The 17179-nt window shown below is 52.6% G+C and overlaps 6 protein-coding genes across 6 annotated transcripts; 3 read left to right on the top strand and 3 right to left on the bottom strand.

Annotated features, from left to right (window-relative positions):
- Positions 1-130: 130 nt before the first annotated feature.
- Positions 131-3098, top strand: N7482_002750 (Zn(II)2Cys6 transcription factor; the record flags this gene model as incomplete). The annotated part of the gene is made up of 3 exons (XM_056684875.1): positions 131-1044; positions 1121-2006; positions 2064-3098. The coding sequence occupies 3 exons, from the start codon at positions 131-133 to the stop codon at positions 3096-3098; spliced, it is 2835 nt and encodes a 944-aa protein (XP_056548481.1).
- A 523-nt stretch (positions 3099-3621) lies between these two features.
- N7482_002749 (uncharacterized protein) lies at positions 3622-5169 on the bottom strand (the record flags this gene model as incomplete). Its single annotated transcript, XM_056684874.1, has 1 exon — positions 3622-5169. The coding sequence occupies one exon, from the start codon at positions 5167-5169 to the stop codon at positions 3622-3624; it is 1548 nt and encodes a 515-aa protein (XP_056548480.1).
- A 653-nt stretch (positions 5170-5822) lies between these two features.
- On the top strand, positions 5823-8337 carry N7482_002748 (J domain-containing protein; the record flags this gene model as incomplete). Its single annotated transcript, XM_056684873.1, has 4 exons — positions 5823-6326; positions 6401-6730; positions 6785-8098; positions 8161-8337. The coding sequence occupies 4 exons, from the start codon at positions 5823-5825 to the stop codon at positions 8335-8337; spliced, it is 2325 nt and encodes a 774-aa protein (XP_056548479.1).
- A 753-nt stretch (positions 8338-9090) lies between these two features.
- On the bottom strand, positions 9091-11676 carry N7482_002747 (uncharacterized protein; the record flags this gene model as incomplete). Its single annotated transcript, XM_056684872.1, has 1 exon — positions 9091-11676. One exon carries the CDS (start codon positions 11674-11676, stop codon positions 9091-9093), a length of 2586 nt encoding a protein of 861 aa, XP_056548478.1.
- A 1347-nt stretch (positions 11677-13023) lies between these two features.
- N7482_002746 (SKIP/SNW domain-containing protein) lies at positions 13024-14891 on the top strand (the record flags this gene model as incomplete). The annotated part of the gene is made up of 4 exons (XM_056684871.1): positions 13024-13170; positions 13239-14136; positions 14186-14667; positions 14733-14891. 4 exons carry the CDS (start codon positions 13024-13026, stop codon positions 14889-14891), a joined length of 1686 nt encoding a protein of 561 aa, XP_056548477.1.
- Positions 14892-15265: 374 nt separating this feature from the next.
- ayg1 (heptaketide hydrolyase ayg1) lies at positions 15266-16756 on the bottom strand (the record flags this gene model as incomplete). Its single annotated transcript, XM_056684870.1, has 5 exons — positions 15266-15445; positions 15501-15633; positions 15701-16449; positions 16507-16581; positions 16664-16756. 5 exons carry the CDS (start codon positions 16754-16756, stop codon positions 15266-15268), a joined length of 1230 nt encoding a protein of 409 aa, XP_056548476.1.
- Positions 16757-17179: the final 423 nt, after the last annotated feature.

Here is a 17179-nt window from a genome sequence, read left to right as displayed (position 1 = left end):
CCTCTGAAGAAGTCCAGACGCCTGTTCGGACAAGAGAGCTATCGTTCGATGCTGTGTGGAAGTGTCATATAGATGGTTATACTTCGAGAAACAGATCCCCACCAATCGACGCTCGATCCCAACGCCAGCCATGTCGGGCTACTATGCTGGACCCTTCGGTCGTATGTTTCCCGTAGATGGTCTATCGTCGGTGCAGCCCCCGGAGCATCCCGCTAACCAATCAGAATCCGGGGAGAACCCATACCAGCTTCCGCCGCCGCGCACTCCGGCCAACTTGCAGTTTGGATCAGACCCTTTTCTACGACGTCAACGAGGCGAAAATCCAGAGTCGAGAAGCGGCCAAGCGTCAGCCGAACCTCCTATTCAACGGCAAGGGGCTGAACAGCTCCCATCTGTCCGGTCGTTACTGACGCCGGTCACCGGCCCAAGCTCACCACCTTCCTACCACCCACAGGGGTATGGAACTCCGACTCCCATTGAGCATCGCGAACTATCATATCCCTTTCGCCACCATGAAGCGAGTCTTCCTCCCCCGGTTGCCGGGCAGGATAGACATCGCTCGGAATCTCGGCCACAGTCACAACCTGCCAGTCTCCCGCCGTTATCGCACGTGGGCATGCCTAGCCCTAGAGAGGTGAATCGACCTCACGCAGCAACACGAAGTGACCCTTCAACAGCAACCTTGCAACATAGCCCATTGCCTTATCACGGCGCTTCATGCCATGAGCCATCTCTTAGCGGAGAAGTGTCATCACCGGAGATTCCAAGCAGGTTAAATCCACCGGCACTCCTGCCACACGTGGTGGATGAACGATACATCGATGGCGAGCTCTGCTTTGTCTACGCAGATGGATCACATCAGCCCAAAATCGTCGACGGCAAACCGGTCAATCCAAATTGGGGCGTCACGAAGGCCGGAAAGCCGCGAAAGCGGCTCGCACAGGCGTGCCTGACCTGCCGAGAGAAGAAGATCAAATGTCAACCGAACCGTCCCAAGTGCGACCAGTGCCAAAAGTCTGGGCGGGGATGCAGGTTTGAAAATGCGTAAGTGTTTGATAAGACTGTCTCACTGCCATCCTGTGCCTGGAAAATCGAGAATTCTTGCTGACATCCTTCCAAGGCTTCGTGGGAATCGCTCAAGAGGGTCACACTCCGTTGGGCCATCTAGCACTGCCACCTCGGACGTCTCGTCCTCGATCTATAACATCGCTCGCGCGTCAGATAGTGGGACTTCGCTGCCAGGGACTGGCGGTCATTCACCGGTGTCAGAAGGTTCTATGCTTACACACTCAGGTATTGAGAGCGTCCATAATCCCGTGGCGGATGCGGATAGGGCACATAGGCAGCGAACGTACCAAATCTCCCACCCTTTCTCCGATGAGTCCCCTGCTCGGCCGGTCGAGCATGACACGGCCAACCGACTACCCCGGTACTCAGAAATTTTGGGGGAACTCAGAGATATCAATCCCGACGATCCTCTGGTGGGCTCTTGGAAAATCGACCCGTTCGATAACGATCCGGAAATGACTCTACATTACGTCGAAACTTACTTCTCAAACGTGAATGACGGGATATACCATATTTTCCCCCGTGCTCGGTTCGTTTTGTGGCTGAAGTCCTGCGAGACAAAGTCCCCCGAGGATAAGATGCTTCTCTACTCGATGATGGCGCTGGGCTCCCTCTTCTCGGACCGGCCCGACAGAGTTACTGCACTGCGGCGTTACTCTCGCATTGCACGCTTTGCCATTCAAAAAAGCCAGCATAGCCTGTCTCTGCAGCTTGCCCAGAGCCATCTTATTATGAGTCTGCTGTATTATGCCGCTGGCTCTTTGGTGGGATCTTGGGATTCGATTGGGGCTGCTGGACGGGCTGTCAGTGGACTGCGGTTCAACATAGAGTCTGGCGGTGTTATTGTGGATCAGAATCAAGCTTGCGACTACGGACTCCATCCACAGGCGCTGATCGAGTGCCGTCGTCGGACATTTTGGGTCGCCTTTATTCTGGATGTAAGCACCCGCATTACACTCGCTCTTACATGCAGAACAGGCTAACAATATGCGCAGCGAGTTTCGTTTTTCTTCTCTGCAACATCAACATCCATCTCTTCGGAATCGGCATTGATTCGACTCCCATGCCGAGAAGAAATATATGAGGCACAGCAATATGCAACAGCACCTTACTTCCAGACCGTTCTCAACCAAGCCCCAATCTCAGCCGAAGACGACCGGTCCGCCCTGAGCCCAATAGCTTTTTTGATCCAGATTCTGTCGATCTGGGGCGACGTTTCTTTCCAGGCCTTCCGCCTGTCACACACACCGTCCGACGGATGGTCACCGCTTGCTGAAGGATTCCACTCTACCATCATCCGCCGGACAGACGAGTGGATGAACAGACTTCCCGAACATCTTGCCTTCTCCGTTACCAATATGGAGCGTGCTAGCCAAGCGAAGAACGTGGATGCTCTGGTTTCGATCCACATGTTCTACCATGCCACTTTGATGAAGCTGTATCGACACGTACGATACCACAGTCTGCGGTCGGAGGCGTTGGTTCAGTATATCCACCGCGCACGATACCACGCAGTTGAAATTCTCAGGATCGCACTTGCCGTCGTGCAGTTCTCCCACCAGATCCAGTCTACTCGATTCCCAGCGGACGCATCTGCACCTAATGAGCCGATTTTGAGCCCATTCCTGGGCTACGTGGTCCTATCTGCCGTGGACGTACTCAGTGCAGGAGGGATGGTGACGGAATTGCCAGACTGTATTGCTTTCATCAATGGCGCGCTTGGCATGATCCAACTCCTTGGCTACCACTGGGATAGCTCTCTGAGCCTGGCAAATATCATCAAGAGGCGTCTTGACTCCATGGTCGACTGCCTGAATGACCGATCCCGCCCCCAGGATAAACTCGGCTTTGCCGTTGACGGTCCTTCTCTTGCGACGAAGGTGCCTGCCGGTACCCCCGCTCAACCGCCAGGCGCGCTCGAAGAAGACCTCTTCTACGGCTCTATGCAACGGGAGATTCTCCTGCGCGCCATGTGGGCCGACGATACCCCCTTCTCGGACAGTAATATCGCCTGGTTGAAAGATCACTGAAACTACCTGATCTGACCGATCGGTGATCCCCTGACCCTACATATTCCTTTTCCCTCCCGCGCATGAATAATTTCATTTCTCATATCGAAAATGGGCGGCAACCATTTTTTTACAGCATTATAGAGATCCGTTTCATGTTCACGTCCATGTGCATTTTACTATCGCACTCTTTCTGGCCACATGTCTTTGGTACTGTCATATTGCATAACCCAGGCAAAGAGCATCCGAACTCGATTTACTTTTGATTCTTGATTGTTCTTTTTACGACGTGATGGTATTGATGTCGATGATGGCGGGTTGACTTTTCCCAAGTATCTCTGCATCGGGTGGGAGATTCAGTTTCCTCTACCCTTGTACTATACTTTCTGATTGTGCATGTTGGTTTTGTGTCTTCTTCTTGTCGAGCGAGTCGCGTGAGCGCTTCTTGTATGTATACTATCTACCGGAACCAAAAGGAACACTTTGGTCGGGCTGGATTGTTGATGTGAATTTTTTTTTGGAAATTTGAGGATATCTTTTGGAACTACAAGATAACCACGCCTGAGTCACTTGCGCTTTCGTTGGCCTCTTCCCATTCGTCTGGATCGAATCGTCGTACCCAAGCCACTTTGCCCTTGGATGGGTCCATGATAGTGGCATAGTGAGTGGTTTCGTTTAAGACCGGGAATGTTGTCAGCCAGGAGATGGCTTCCTTCTTGGTAACAGCCACCGAGTCATCCGCAGCGACTCGCATAGATGCTCGTAGCCTTTCCGCTTCCTCGGCTTCCTCCTCTCGTTTCTTCCGCAAGCGCATTGACGACCGGCTGCCCTGCGGCTGATCCAGCTGATCGATATGCGCTGTAATCTTCTTCAGAGCATCTTCCTTAGCATGTATCGCCTGTTGTACTTTTTCATTCCATCGCGTCTGCATACAATCACGTCTCTCGTTGCTGTCCTCGATCAGATCGGCCATGACCTGTCCATCCGGCGAGATCAGCGACAGACCCACATGATTCTTCCTCTTCTCATCCGCAACCGCTTTCGGAGACGCCGAACCAGGCTGCTGGTCATGGTTTGTGACGATGATGAATGAGGGCGAGGAGCGAACAATCGCAGTTCGGTGGTCTTTTTCCATGGTGACCGTAGTTATCCCGTCACTGAAGATGAGATACACTGCCGTTGTCGGCATGCTGGGGACATGGGCCACGATCTGCTCCAAAGTCGACAGCGGGTTTTTCCTCGGTCGAGGCTCGGACGGGAAAGAGAAGAGACATTCTCGCAATAACGATGAAACCGATTGCCGCATTCCAAGGAGCACGAGCAGATGATTGGTGTAGAAAGCCAGGTTCCGCGATTCGTCATGAACCGGGCGAAAATTAAGTGACATGCTCAGGTCTTGTCTCACGCCCGTCAACACGCCGACATATCCCACGTACGTGATACTCGTCGCAAGGACCTTCTCCGGGTCGTCGTTTCGTACAAACTCCAGCTGAACGATCAAATCACGTAGCGGGTCCATGCCCCAATCGAGCGTCCGGAAGTGAAGCATTGTGAGCTGCGATCCGCTTTTGGTGCGCACGCCGCCACTCGTACAGCCCATGAGGAGGTCAAGCACCGTATTCAGGCAGATGAGAAGGTACATGTCGATGTCCGTGACGCGACTGATCCCATGCAGCTCGTCTGTTTCCTCGTCCGCGTATAGTCGGCGTAAAGAGAGCCGTGCAAGCCAATGAACTCCTTTGACGGGGATCTTGGGCGAGATGCCGTGGATCAGCTCATCGAACATGCCGCGTAAGGCGCGCATCCTGTCGCGATAACTCCTCGCCAGCTCCACATAGCGCTCAGACGGAGGGAGCGAGAGGTTGATTCTGAAGACGGGGGGTGCTTCGCCGACAGCAGCCGGAGTGATTGGACTCTCCATGGCGTGAATGTGGTTGTTGTGGGTAGTGCTTGGGGAATCGGAGTGAGCACAGCTGCCTGGCACAGTCCTGGGGGTGCTGACATGCGGCTCTGTTGACCTTCGCAGTCGAGCCACAGTCCAGCCGTTGCTGGACCCGCTTTGGGCGTTGGGGGCCCCATCATTTGTGGCCATTTTGTATTACGGATCGCACTCTGACCTAGAGCCGGATGGTGATCCAGCTACTGTAGAGCCATTGCCCCTTCTGTGACCAGGTGGAGGCTTTGGACTGCATCTGTGTATCTGTGTACACAACAGGGGCAATATAAGTCACCGCCAGCCACTAGCCTGGCAGTGGAAGGATTGGCCTGAGTCAAATGGCGACTGAGGGAATCAGTTCCTCGGAGCCTTGGTCATCATTCAAATCCATTGACACAAAAGCAAGTCATTAAATTAACTGATCTACAAACTCAAGATCGGACTGTTGATGCCACTGCTCCCTCCTCCTGGTAGATCTGGCGCTCAATTGGTCTCCTCCGCGTGCTTGTACATGGGTGATGAACATCCGTTACACCCTATTTCCTTCCTCACATTTGCTACCTTTCATCAGCAACGGCAAGCTTGCATTGGCGAATCCTGGGCGGTACTGGAAACCCCGCGGCCTCGGGAGGAGGAAACTTACCCCTTCGGGCGGGGCCAGACCTCAAAGCGGAGCCGGAGCGAAGGGGAAGTTTCTCCGGCAGCACTGCAACTACCGGTTTGCTTTGTCGCATCGACTGCCCCGCGCTAAGGGCTCAGAATTATGGACTCTGGCATCCTAGACCTCTAGACCCATATAGCCAGCATTCATGTCCGAGTCCTCAGAGCCGACTGCCGCCGCGGCGGCGGCGCGGGCCTTTGGTGCTTACCTCGACGATGACGGACTCGACGGCGAGTTTGGCACGAACACGGAGTACCCAGACCAGGTCGACTACTACTCCCTGCTGGGCCTTGCACAGAAGCCACCCCCGACCGATGCCGAGATTCGCTCCGCGTACCGCAACCTGAGCTTGATGTTCCACCCGGACAAGCAGCCGCCGCATTTGCAGGAATCGGCCGAGCAACACTTCACCCGCATCCAGATCGCATACGATACCCTGATCGATCCCAAAAAGCGCGTGGTGTATGATCTGCTTGGTGCAGAAGGGGTGGCAAATGAATGGCGCGTGGGGGGCGCAATGGGCCGTGGAGGGGAGGCCGAGAGACTGCAGGTAGGCGTGAAGGCGATGACGCCGGAGGAGTTTCGTCGCTGGTTCACGAAGACAATGAAGAAGCGCGAGCGTAAAGCTGTGGAGGAGCTGGTCAACAGCCGGGTAGGTGCTCCATTGGTACCGGGGTGTCGATGGGACGGTCGAATCGCTTGCTGATCCGCTTCGGGGAATCGTAGGGCTCCATCACGCTTGGGATCAATGCACAATCAACTATTCGAGTCGATGAGGACAATGATGTGACCGTCCAGGTCCCCTCGCAGGTCCTTCCAACGTCGTATGCTGCCAAGTACTCATTTAAAACTCCATTGGCGTTGCCCACTTTCGGAAGAAGAACGGACGAGGATGAAGCGCAGGATCAACAGGAGAAACCTGATGCAGGCGTGGCAGATGAAGAAGGAGAGGACCCTGTGTATGTGACCTTTAATGCAGGCATCTCCGGCAACCTCGTTCGTCCCAAGCAACCCATCGCCGTTGAATACGCCGATGGGACCTCGGAAGAGATGGAGGTATGTCCTATTTACCCTTCGTACTATGTATACCGGCAAGCTAACTCTTTCTAGATCCCGCTTCCCGCAATTTTGATGGCCAAGAACATCAGTTTGGGCGCCACTGTGACCCCCAATGTTAGGGAGCTGATTGGTACCAAGGGCATCTGGAACAATCGTCTGTTCTCGACTCTGAGAGATTCGACTGTCCTTGTGGAAGCCAACATCTTCCCGGTTCCTCTCTTGAAGACGACCGTTGCCCGGGCCTTCCAGCCGATCCCTGGGATCAAGCCGTTCCAGGTTACTACGCAGACCATCTTCCAGCGCTCCCTTCTGGAATCGCCACCTTCGTTTGAAGTGCATGTGACGAAGGAAGTTGCCCCAAGAAAACTTGCTTTCTGTGCTTGGTCAAGCGGACTGTGGTATTATCCAGATTTGCTGCTCGACCATTTCTCTTCCCTTGGAATGACCGTGGAAGACATGTATGCCCACCAAGGTGATCTCAGCAGCCTTCAGATCGGCTTGATTTCCCTACCGAAACTGCCTCAAAATGTGATTGAAATTAATGAGGACGACGAGGGGTCCGAAGATGAAGAGATGCGTCAAAGCCTGCTGAAGCAGAAGCAGATCGATCGCGCCGCCGAGGCATGGCAGACCTTTGTCCAGGTGTCTCCCGGAGGAGGCGCTCTGGGCCTAACATATTCACGGAATCTGTTTTCGGGAACACCGGCCACCGAGTCTCTGAAAGCCGAGTGGAGTGATGAGGGTTATGCTCCGTTTGCGAAGATGGAAGATGCCCGGGCTGTCCGCGTCGAGGTCTCCACTACGGTCAGCCCCGATCTCTCCTTCACTTGGAATATCAAGGGCACTCGCCGGATTGGCGAATATACCAAGATGAGTATCGGCATGGGCTTCACTCCTCAGGGTATTTTGATGACTATTGGCTGGGGCCGGCTTGGCCAGGGCCTCAACCTGCCCGTTCTGCTTTGCTCGAAGGACGAGGCCACCCACGACGCGGCTGTTTTGGCCAATATATTCACCTGGGCTACTTATCTTGCAATCGAATTTGGTTACGTCCGGCCCCGCGACAGAAAGAGACGTCGTGAAGCGGTTGCTCGTCGTCACAACCAGCTGAAGAGGCTGATCCCGCAGAAGAGGGCGGAAAGCGAACAGGCCGTCCAGCTCATGGTAGACCAAGTTCGGAGACGGCAGGCGCGTGAGGACGAACAGGGCGGGTTGGTCATTGACCGGGCCGAATACGGGTACTATCCACCCACAGATCGAAAGCCTAAGCCTGGGTTCGAAGAATCTCGCGTCACCGACGTGTTCCTCCCCGTGGCTAACCTCGTTGACCGTGGTCAGCTGGTGATCAGTAAGAACACCGTGAAAGTAAGCAAAGTAATTTCCTTGCCAGGTCTGTCAATCAATATGCTAACTCATACTTCTTTTAGCATCAAATAATTGGTTTCTATGATCCAGCTCCGCTACTGAAGAAGCGACTGAAGATTTGGTACCGTTTCCAAGACCGGGACCACTTCGTTGATATCGGCGACAAGGAGGGTGTTGTCTTGCCGCAGCGCACCCATATGCTCCCCGATCATGAACAGTCCAAACCAGTGTCTCTGTAGCCTCGTGGTCCTGGAAGTCTCCTTTGTGGCACCTCCCCACCCTCCTGTAATACTACTGCATACGCACCTATACATACCCGATTTTTCCCTGCCAGGTGGGGCTTTCCTATTCTAGTGACGACCGCTTTTGTGAGGGCGCCCAGGCCCAGGCTCAGTGAGTAAATCTCATTACGGACTCCGGCTCAGTGATCTTGCTCAGCAATTTCACATGATCTACTCCTCATACTCCGTGAGGCTCAGGGGATGCTCAGTGATTACTTATGGTACCTCAGTGTGCCATCAGTGTGCATTTCTGCTTAGAGTAAGGTACTAGGAATGTATTTCTCGCCTGGCTATGCTAATGTCGTAGGAATGAGGCGCTGTTTGAGGCATTCTTTTACACTCCTTGATGAAGCAACCGTACGGAAATGATGAATGGTGGCATGCAAGATTTTGGCCTGGATGAGTAAGCTTGAATACCGGTTGCGTAGCAGGTCGACAAATAAATCTTTTTCTAATCAAATGGGATATCAAAGCATATGTGAGGTCCATCGGCATATTTGGGGAAAACGGGGGAAATTTGGGAGCCGAGGCACACACTGCTGGGTATGGGAGAGCGAAAATACAAAGATCAACTGGATTCCAAGCTCATTGAATTTTTTTGGAGAAGGATAAACAATTTTCTCTTTGGTCCGAAAAAGAACAATTAAGTTGGAGCATGCCTCTAATCCATTCCCACCCCTAATTTCCTGAGTGTTAAACGATATCATCGGCCTAAGCTATTGGGATCCCAGTCATGAGCGAGGCGAGAACCTTGGGTTCCAAAACCTCCTCAATGCCGAACCAATACTGAAAGTCTTCAGATCTGCCCTTGTCATAATCGACCTCATCCTGGATGGCATTTTTGTTCTTGCAAAAAACCCTCAGCTCTTTGCATGCCACGTCGCCATTTCTTTGCAGATATTCCTTCATAACATCGCCACAGCTCATGACAATTCGACTGACAATCTGGCTACCATTGCTCACGATGGACGACATTCCCAATTCACGGGAACTCTCCGCCGAGCCTCGCGCGACGTGATGAATCAGAATCACGATGTTTGAGATAAAGGATTCATCAGGCATGTACGCAGCTGTGAAATATTGGACAAATTTATGGTGCTCTTTCGCTTTGATCAGTCTCAGCAGCTCGATGGAGCGTTTATGCATGCCGAAGTAGTTGAACAAGATCAGAGGCTCTTCTTCGGCCAACTTGCTCTTCAAGAGGGCGAGAAGTTGCAGGGCGCCAATGTTGCGAGTATGAGACCACTTTCGCTGAAACATTGTTTGCGGATCGGATGGTCGTAGCTTCTCCTTGGTAGATCTGGGACCTAGTTCTTGCGAAAGCTTATCCAGGACCTTGTCAATGTTTCCAATACCATCGCCTTCCTCATAACCAGCGACATACTGGGCTCGGAACATGTTTGCAATTGTAGTTGTTGGCGTAAGTACTCTGGGATTCTTTCCATCGGGGCGATGGAAGTCTTGCCTGTTGCGGGAATCGCGGGCAAATTTGGCAGTCGATGATAGGCCTGTGGCCAGTTCAAGTCTATTTAAAGACTCGCTAGCATTTTTGGGTCGAGACCCGATGAAGATATGAGACTCGCCATGAATCTTAATGAAAGCCTCCATATCAGGCCAACTCAGGTTCTTTTGCGATTGAACTTTCACAAGATTGTATAAGAATGCCAGTTGCTGGACATCGTACCACTGAGTGATGAGCTGTAGGCCAGCAGACTGCATCCGAGTGTTGAGATGAAACAAGCTCAAGCCACAAAGAATGGAGTGCTGGGATAAAAGCACATGTTTCTCGAACGCATCGTTCCCTGGAAATGAAACACGTCGTAGCTCTGAGAAGGGATCCTTGATGATCCATGAATCCACGGTGAAGTGGATATTTTTAATCTCATCGTCACCCTCCTTGGGCCAGAATTGGGGCTGTGGGTGAGTCTTCGAAATCTTCAAGTAGTCATCAATGGTTTTTTGAATACGCAGTCCCGACATCCGGAGGTCTTGAAATGTACTTAGGGTGCTGTAACGCATAATATGATGAACATCAAGAAGGATTTGGGAGGCGAAGCAAAGCCATGGATCGACCATCTTGGTTTTGCAAAACTCAACAAGACCTCTAGTAATCGAATCCGAGGTAAGCATGCGAATACCGAACGTATCGATCATACAAAACTCCGGTAAGAGTTGGAGAAGAAGGATCTTGTCCTCGTTGAATTTCTGCCCCAGAGACATCCCATCTCTGTTTGCCTTAGGATCGTAAATACCGAAATGGCCTTTCTTGAAGACCGGCAGATGATTATTCTGCAAAACACGGCTGAACGATTCCAGGATGACCCAGGTTGGCAAATAGCACCACTCGGCGACATCGGCCATGTGTTTGTTGTATGGCAGGCCGACTTCAACAGATGGAGTCGGAAGGATCCCCCGGGTGATACAGGCAGCTCTGAAAACCAGGTCCTGGAAGTTTTCATCAGGCGAAAGGGTGGAAGAAGCCCAGTCGTCCACCACCACCTGCACCAGATCTCGCGCAAGTTGTAATGCACCATCGGTCACGAGAGCAGCGTTCATCAGATCGATCTTTTTGTCTCGATATTCTGACCAGGTATGGGAGATGAAGGCCCGCATATTGTGCAAATCCTGGAATAAGCAGAATGCCTTGAAGAACATGTGGCCGAAATATGAAGCTGTTGCCTCATCCTCGTCATTCTCAACGAGCTCCACCTTCACGATCTTCTGCGATGCGGGGGAGGCTCCCTGCTTCTGTTGATGTTCTTGTGGTTCCTCAACGGTAAGTACAGCGAATTTGTTCAAGAACATGTCGAGGTCCGCATCGCCATCTTTGGTATCACCGGTTGGACGAGGCTGCTTGGCATCTGGGTTGGAAGGTTTGTTCGTCTTCCATTCCAGCGTCTCGCAAACCCGTTCCAACGCAGAGATAAAGTGAGCGTGCCGTTTTTCGTTTTCGGTCTCGCCCTGCCCCAGAAACCAGGATGTGACGTGTTTTCTCAACTTGATCGCTCGTTTGGCAATGGTGAGAACCGGCGTAGGCACAGTGAGGGCTGATTTTGCAACGACTTCAGCGAAAACTTGAAGATCCTTGATGGTTGTGGTGTACTGAACTGGACCGGAGGAGGCACTGGCGGCCTTGCTTTTGCTCTTGCTTTTGTCCTTTTTCAATGGAAGGGCGGTAGAGGCCAGGCCGTCGGGTTGATGGCCACATTTGCTGGCTGCCTCGAGTAGCCAGGTTGCAAAGCTGTTGGTATCATCCTTGTAGCGAGTGTAACTGCTTTGCAAGAAATTGGGCAACATGGTGTTGATTGAAGAAGAACAAGAACAGACAATTACTGACTAGAAAGATTCGCTAGAACGCTGAGGATCAGGGACAACAGCGGGACGGTGTTAGATTTCTCCCTTCCCCTTTGGGTTTAGCCCCCGAGATAGTCAGCTATATATGGGGTAGACGGGCCAACAGGAACGCGGGGTGCTTTCCAACTTTCACAGGTTAGGGTTAGCGTGACATGGGAAATCCATTTAACATTATTTGGAAATTCCGATTCCATTCCCGGTCGCTTTTTCTATGTAGGACTTTCCCATGGGATTTTCAGCTTCTGTGGAATATTCCCATCCCAGTCAGGGCAGTGATGGGAGCTTTCTATCCTATTGTCCTTGCGACGTTTACTTCTCCAATTCCGATCTAGACGACGAAAATCCCATTTCTAAATGGGATTTCCCTATATTTTCCCAGTCTCCCGTACCGGGATTGTAATTTTCCAATATAACGATGTGTCAACAGTAAAATAACTATATGTACTAATAGATGAGCCTAGACTATTTAACTCCCGTCCATTATAGATAGAGAAACTTGTTAAAGAGGATATTAGGAAGCTAATAATGAAGAACAATCTAAATCACAGAACTTGATTAAATCTAAATAGGAGTCTATTGTATAAAGTGAAGAAAGAGGTACCCAGCGATGGGAGTCTCTATGCCGGGTTCGCTCTACTAGTGATCGAACAAGGTAGATCTCATCATTTGTCGCAACCTGCTTCCGTGACTTTTGTCGCCGCTAGTTAACCACCGCATCATCCCATCCGCTGAGATCTCCTCGTTAAGAATAGAATATCCTAATTCTGGCATCGCATATTTCATAATCATGATTTTCACAATAGTTAGTCCTTGAAGTTTTGACCGACGGTAATGGTAAAGATCACGACCGATGCTGAATTACTGCTTGATAGGTATACTGGCAAGGAGGATAGCAAGAAGGTAGGCCATATGAGTAACCATAGGATACTGTACATTAACTTAAGAAAAGTCGGCACTTAATAAGCCCGTTCTTGGTGGACCATTGTTATGCCAGACTCCCTTCTTACCATTTGCATCCTTGACATTGGCAAAAACATGGACCTCCAACTTGAATATTCCCTACATTGAACTCTTCATATCAATTTTAGATTCCTCTAATCTTAAACACGTAAAATAACGGTAGCAATGACGTGAGTAGCCTTCTTTAAGCGCGGAATAGAAGGTCTTGGCGTTGGGCGTTCCAAATACACCACTTGCGCAAATCTGCAAAAGCCAAGCGCATCCATCGACGACCTCCACTCATCCAACCACCTCGACTTGACAGCTCTCGTCCCATGATCAAGTCTTACCATGGCTTCTATTGCTTCGGGACTTTTCAAGTCTCTCCCTAAGCCCAAATACACGGGCGAGGAGGAGGAGTTGCCACAGCATGCGCAACCCCGTGGTCCGCGTGTCGTGGGCGCCGATCAGCTCGATGAAACGCAGGTCGTCTTACGGGTGGGCTATCTCTTCGTTTTACCCTTGCTAATAGGGATTGTTACTAATTGTGTGGCTCTCTTCTCTAGAGAACCGGCCCTCCGCCCTACGGAAATCGTGCAGGATGGCGACCGCGCGCCCCCGAAGATTTTGGCGACGGCGGCGCGTTCCCTGAGATTCTAGTCGCACAGTACCCCCTCGACATGGGCCGTAAGGGAACCTCATCGTCATCTAATGCGCTGGCGGTTCAGGTCGACGCTGAGGGTAAGGTCAAGTACGATGCGATCGCGCGCCGCGGACACAGCGACAACCGCATCGTCCATGCGTCGTTCAAGGATTTGATCCCGCTCCGGCAGCGGGTGGATATGGGGGAGATTTCTCTCGATAGACCATCGGAGGAGGAGGTTGAGGCTCAGATGGAAAAGACCAAGAATGCGCTCGCCAGCCTGGTGGATGGAGCCCTGCAATCACAGAAGCCGAAGAACGTCAAGGGTGGTCGACGGGCAGAGCCGACCTTTGTTCGGTACACGCCGGCGAACCAGATGGGAAATAATGAGAAAAAGAACGACCGCATTATGAAGATCGTTGAGCGTCAGCAGGATCCTATGGAGCCGCCCAAGTTCAAGCACAAGAAGATTCCCCGTGGACCACCATCACCCCCGCCCCCCGTTATGCACTCGCCGCCGCGGAAGCTCACTGCTGAAGACCAAGAAGCTTGGAAGATTCCTCCTCCGGTTTCGAACTGGAAGAACCCGAAGGGTTACACTGTGCCCTTGGACAAGCGTTTGGCTGCAGATGGCCGTGGGTTGCAAGATGTTTCTATCAACGACAAGTTCGCCCAATTCGCCGAAGCATTGTTCACGGCCGACCGCCACGCCCGTGAGGAGGTGCAGCTCCGAGCTCAGATGCAACAAAAGCTTGCCGAGAAGGAAAAGGCCCAGAAAGAGGAGCACCTTCGACAACTGGCCCAAAAGGCCCGCGAGGAGCGTGCGGGACCCAGCCGCCGCGACTCCCGCGCCCGTTCTCGCTCCCGCAGTGCTAGCCGCAGTGTTTCCCCCCTACTCCTCCAGGTCTGGTAGTCCGAGCGAGGACGAGGCGGCCCGAGAGCGTGAGCAGCAGCGCCGCGAGCGACGACAAGAGAATGAGCGGCAACTGCGCCAGTCTCGTATGGGTACCGAGCGCCGTATTCAGGCCATGGCCCGTGAACAGGACCGTGATATTTCTGAGAAGGTTGCCCTGGGTCTAGCCAAGCCTACACAAAGCTCCGAGACCATGTGGGACTCGCGCCTGTTTAATCAGACCAGCGGCATGAATGCTGGTTTCAACGAAGACAACCCCTATGACAAGCCGCTGTTTGCTGCGCAGGACGCCATCAACAGCATCTACCGCCCTCGTGCTCAGGTTGACGCCGACGACGATGAGGGTGGCGAGGCTGAAATGGGCAAGCTCCAGAAGACCAGCCGCTTTGAGGTTCTTGGACGAGCTAAGGAGGGCTTCAAGGGTGCTGCGGATGCTGAGGTAGGTTATTCCTCGACAAGAATTGCTAGGTTTCTTTCAACTAATCATTTGTTTACTTTTCATAGGAGCGCCAAGGCCCTGTCCAGTTCGAAAAAGATACCGCCGATCCCTTCGGTATTGATAGCATGATTGCCGATGTGACTTCTGGTCAGAAGCGTTACGGTATCCAAGAGGCTGAGGGAGATGACCGGGGCTCAAAACGCGCTCGCGTTGATGACGACTAAGCTTATTGTGACCGTTACTGTGCAGTATCATGTGTTTGGGGCATTCGGTGACATGCCTCCGGGTCGGGTTATCTTTGTGCATTGCGGGCGTTTCTGGCGGCGCAATATCCACCATTTTGTTTTCTCGACGCTTCCAAAATTTCGGGCGATTCAGGAAGAGGTGAACTTCGACTAAAGTCATGAATGTACTCTTGCCTCTTTGGACGAAATCAATCGAATAGCAACTCATTTTCACACTTTCTACTGACATCTAGATCATGCAGTAGGTCCCAGAACTGTAGAAAGCGTATTCCAGTTCACATTGATAAGTTGTTTTGAAACCCAAACTCAGCCAAGAACAATTTTATACGGTGAAAAGCCGATGTCCACCCAATCTAGTTCTTCACCTCCGTCTTGTTCGGTGACAGCACCTCCTCAAACCACTTGTATGCCACCGGCAGGCTGTTCGGGTATCCCATGTGCATCAATCCCTCAAAGAAGCGGCCCTCCTTGGGACCACCGTGGTTGAAGAGGATCAGCGAGTCTTCGATAGGCACCACGCCGTCATCAACACCCTGTTCGACCATTAGTACCTAAATCTCCTCTCGAAACTTTGATGGAAGCACATACATTGAGCAACAGCAGCCGGCAGTTAGGCTGATCCATGACACCCGTTTCAATCAGGGAAAACTTCTTCTGCGCGTTCTCCTCGAACTCCTTCGTGCTGGCGTAGCCGTACTTTTCCGCCCAGCAGTCGGTGATACTACCCTCACACATCAAGATCAGTCCAACCCTCCTTTTGATTCCCTCCTCGATAGGACAGTACTCACGTAAAAGGATACTCATGGTCGTTGACCCGGCTCAGCCACTCCTTGCCCAGGAAATGATGCGAACCAGGGCCATGCGCCACACACCCAACCAGGCGCTCACGGTGCGTGCACGCTGCGCGGATCGCATAGAAGCCACCGGCACTCAACCCCCACACTGCAACATGGCTCATGTCGAGCTCCGGTCGGGTCTCCATGTAATCCAGGACGCTGGACCACAGGCGGTCCGGCGACTCGGGGTCCGTAGGGTCCGCCGGACTATCCGCGGTGCCGGGGATCTCAACGATTACGACCGCCCAGCCGCGGGCGATGATCTCGTGAGTGCGCTGGCTGTTGTCCGGTCGGTAGCCGTCCAGGCCGGTCATGATCAGGACGACGGGGACGCGGTTAGACGCTGAAGCGTCCTCCGGCAGGCGGATGTACAGTGGGATCTGGGATCCATCTGAGCCGGAGGCGTGCTTGTGCAGGATGAGCTCTTCCTCTAGAGCGGGCTTCCATAGCGAGGCTGCCTTCAGATACGCGTTCTTCTGGCGCTCATAGGCCAGCCGCTTGACCGAGGTCTCTGAGCGGCTCGCGTGGCTAACGTAGGGGAAGCGCGAGATGCGGAGGACGACCGCCGCGCGGCGGTACAGGTCTGAGGCGCGGTCTGCGTGGCCGGAGTCGAGGGCTTCGGCGGCTTGTCTCTCGAGAGACTCGGCGATGGGCAGGAAAGTGTTGGTGTAGGCGTCCGAAAAGGCGTCGTTGATGTTTTGCTAGGATGATGGTTAGGATGGGTTCGGAGGAATGGCCCGAGATAGCAGAGCACATACAGCAATCAACTTCTCAAATATAGGCTCGAAGTCCTCGAACGATCCATCGTGGAATGGGTAGATTGATTTCTGGCACTGAAGCGATGCGAGTTAGGGTTAGCATCGTCCGGTAAGCGGGAATGTAATGCTGATCATTTGTGTGGATGCATTGACGTACGCAGAACTTCCACTTAGTCTCCCACAGAGCCTTGATCGAGCCCTGATGCGGGTAGACGGTGTTAAAGCGTTCTCCGAGAATCCAAGGCGTCATGGTGAAGGGTAATTGATCAAGTAAGTGCAACCGTGTTTGTACAGATAGTCCGAGGGTCGAAGTAAGCACAGTACAGAGGAACACATTTCAGCGGGCTAGCAGTCGCTTTAATTACTCTAGCATATACTGCGCATGGGAATCGCTAAGAACGGTAAAGCCCGGGTTGAGACTACAGAATGATGAGTTCGATGTAGAGGTGCATGAAAACAGCAGGTGGAACGCTTGCCACGAAAGCAGAGGAGACCGATCTCTACTCTGGGGGCGAATTGGAGGAAACGGACGAATCGGCATGGCTTGATTGGCTGACTAGCTATTCAAGGGTCCAACTGATGCGCTGGCTAATCCGTCAGCTTCCGAATCCGGGGATTACCCCTGCTGCCCCTGCAGGGCCGGGGGTGGCTAGGCCATGCGGGGCGGGTCCGT

Source organism: Penicillium canariense (genome assembly GCF_028826845.1).
Source record: "Penicillium canariense strain IBT 26290 chromosome Unknown utg000001l_segment0_segment0, whole genome shotgun sequence".
Lineage (NCBI taxonomy): Eukaryota > Fungi > Ascomycota > Eurotiomycetes > Eurotiales > Aspergillaceae > Penicillium > Penicillium canariense.
This window is presented reverse-complemented; position numbering and strand designations above follow the sequence as displayed.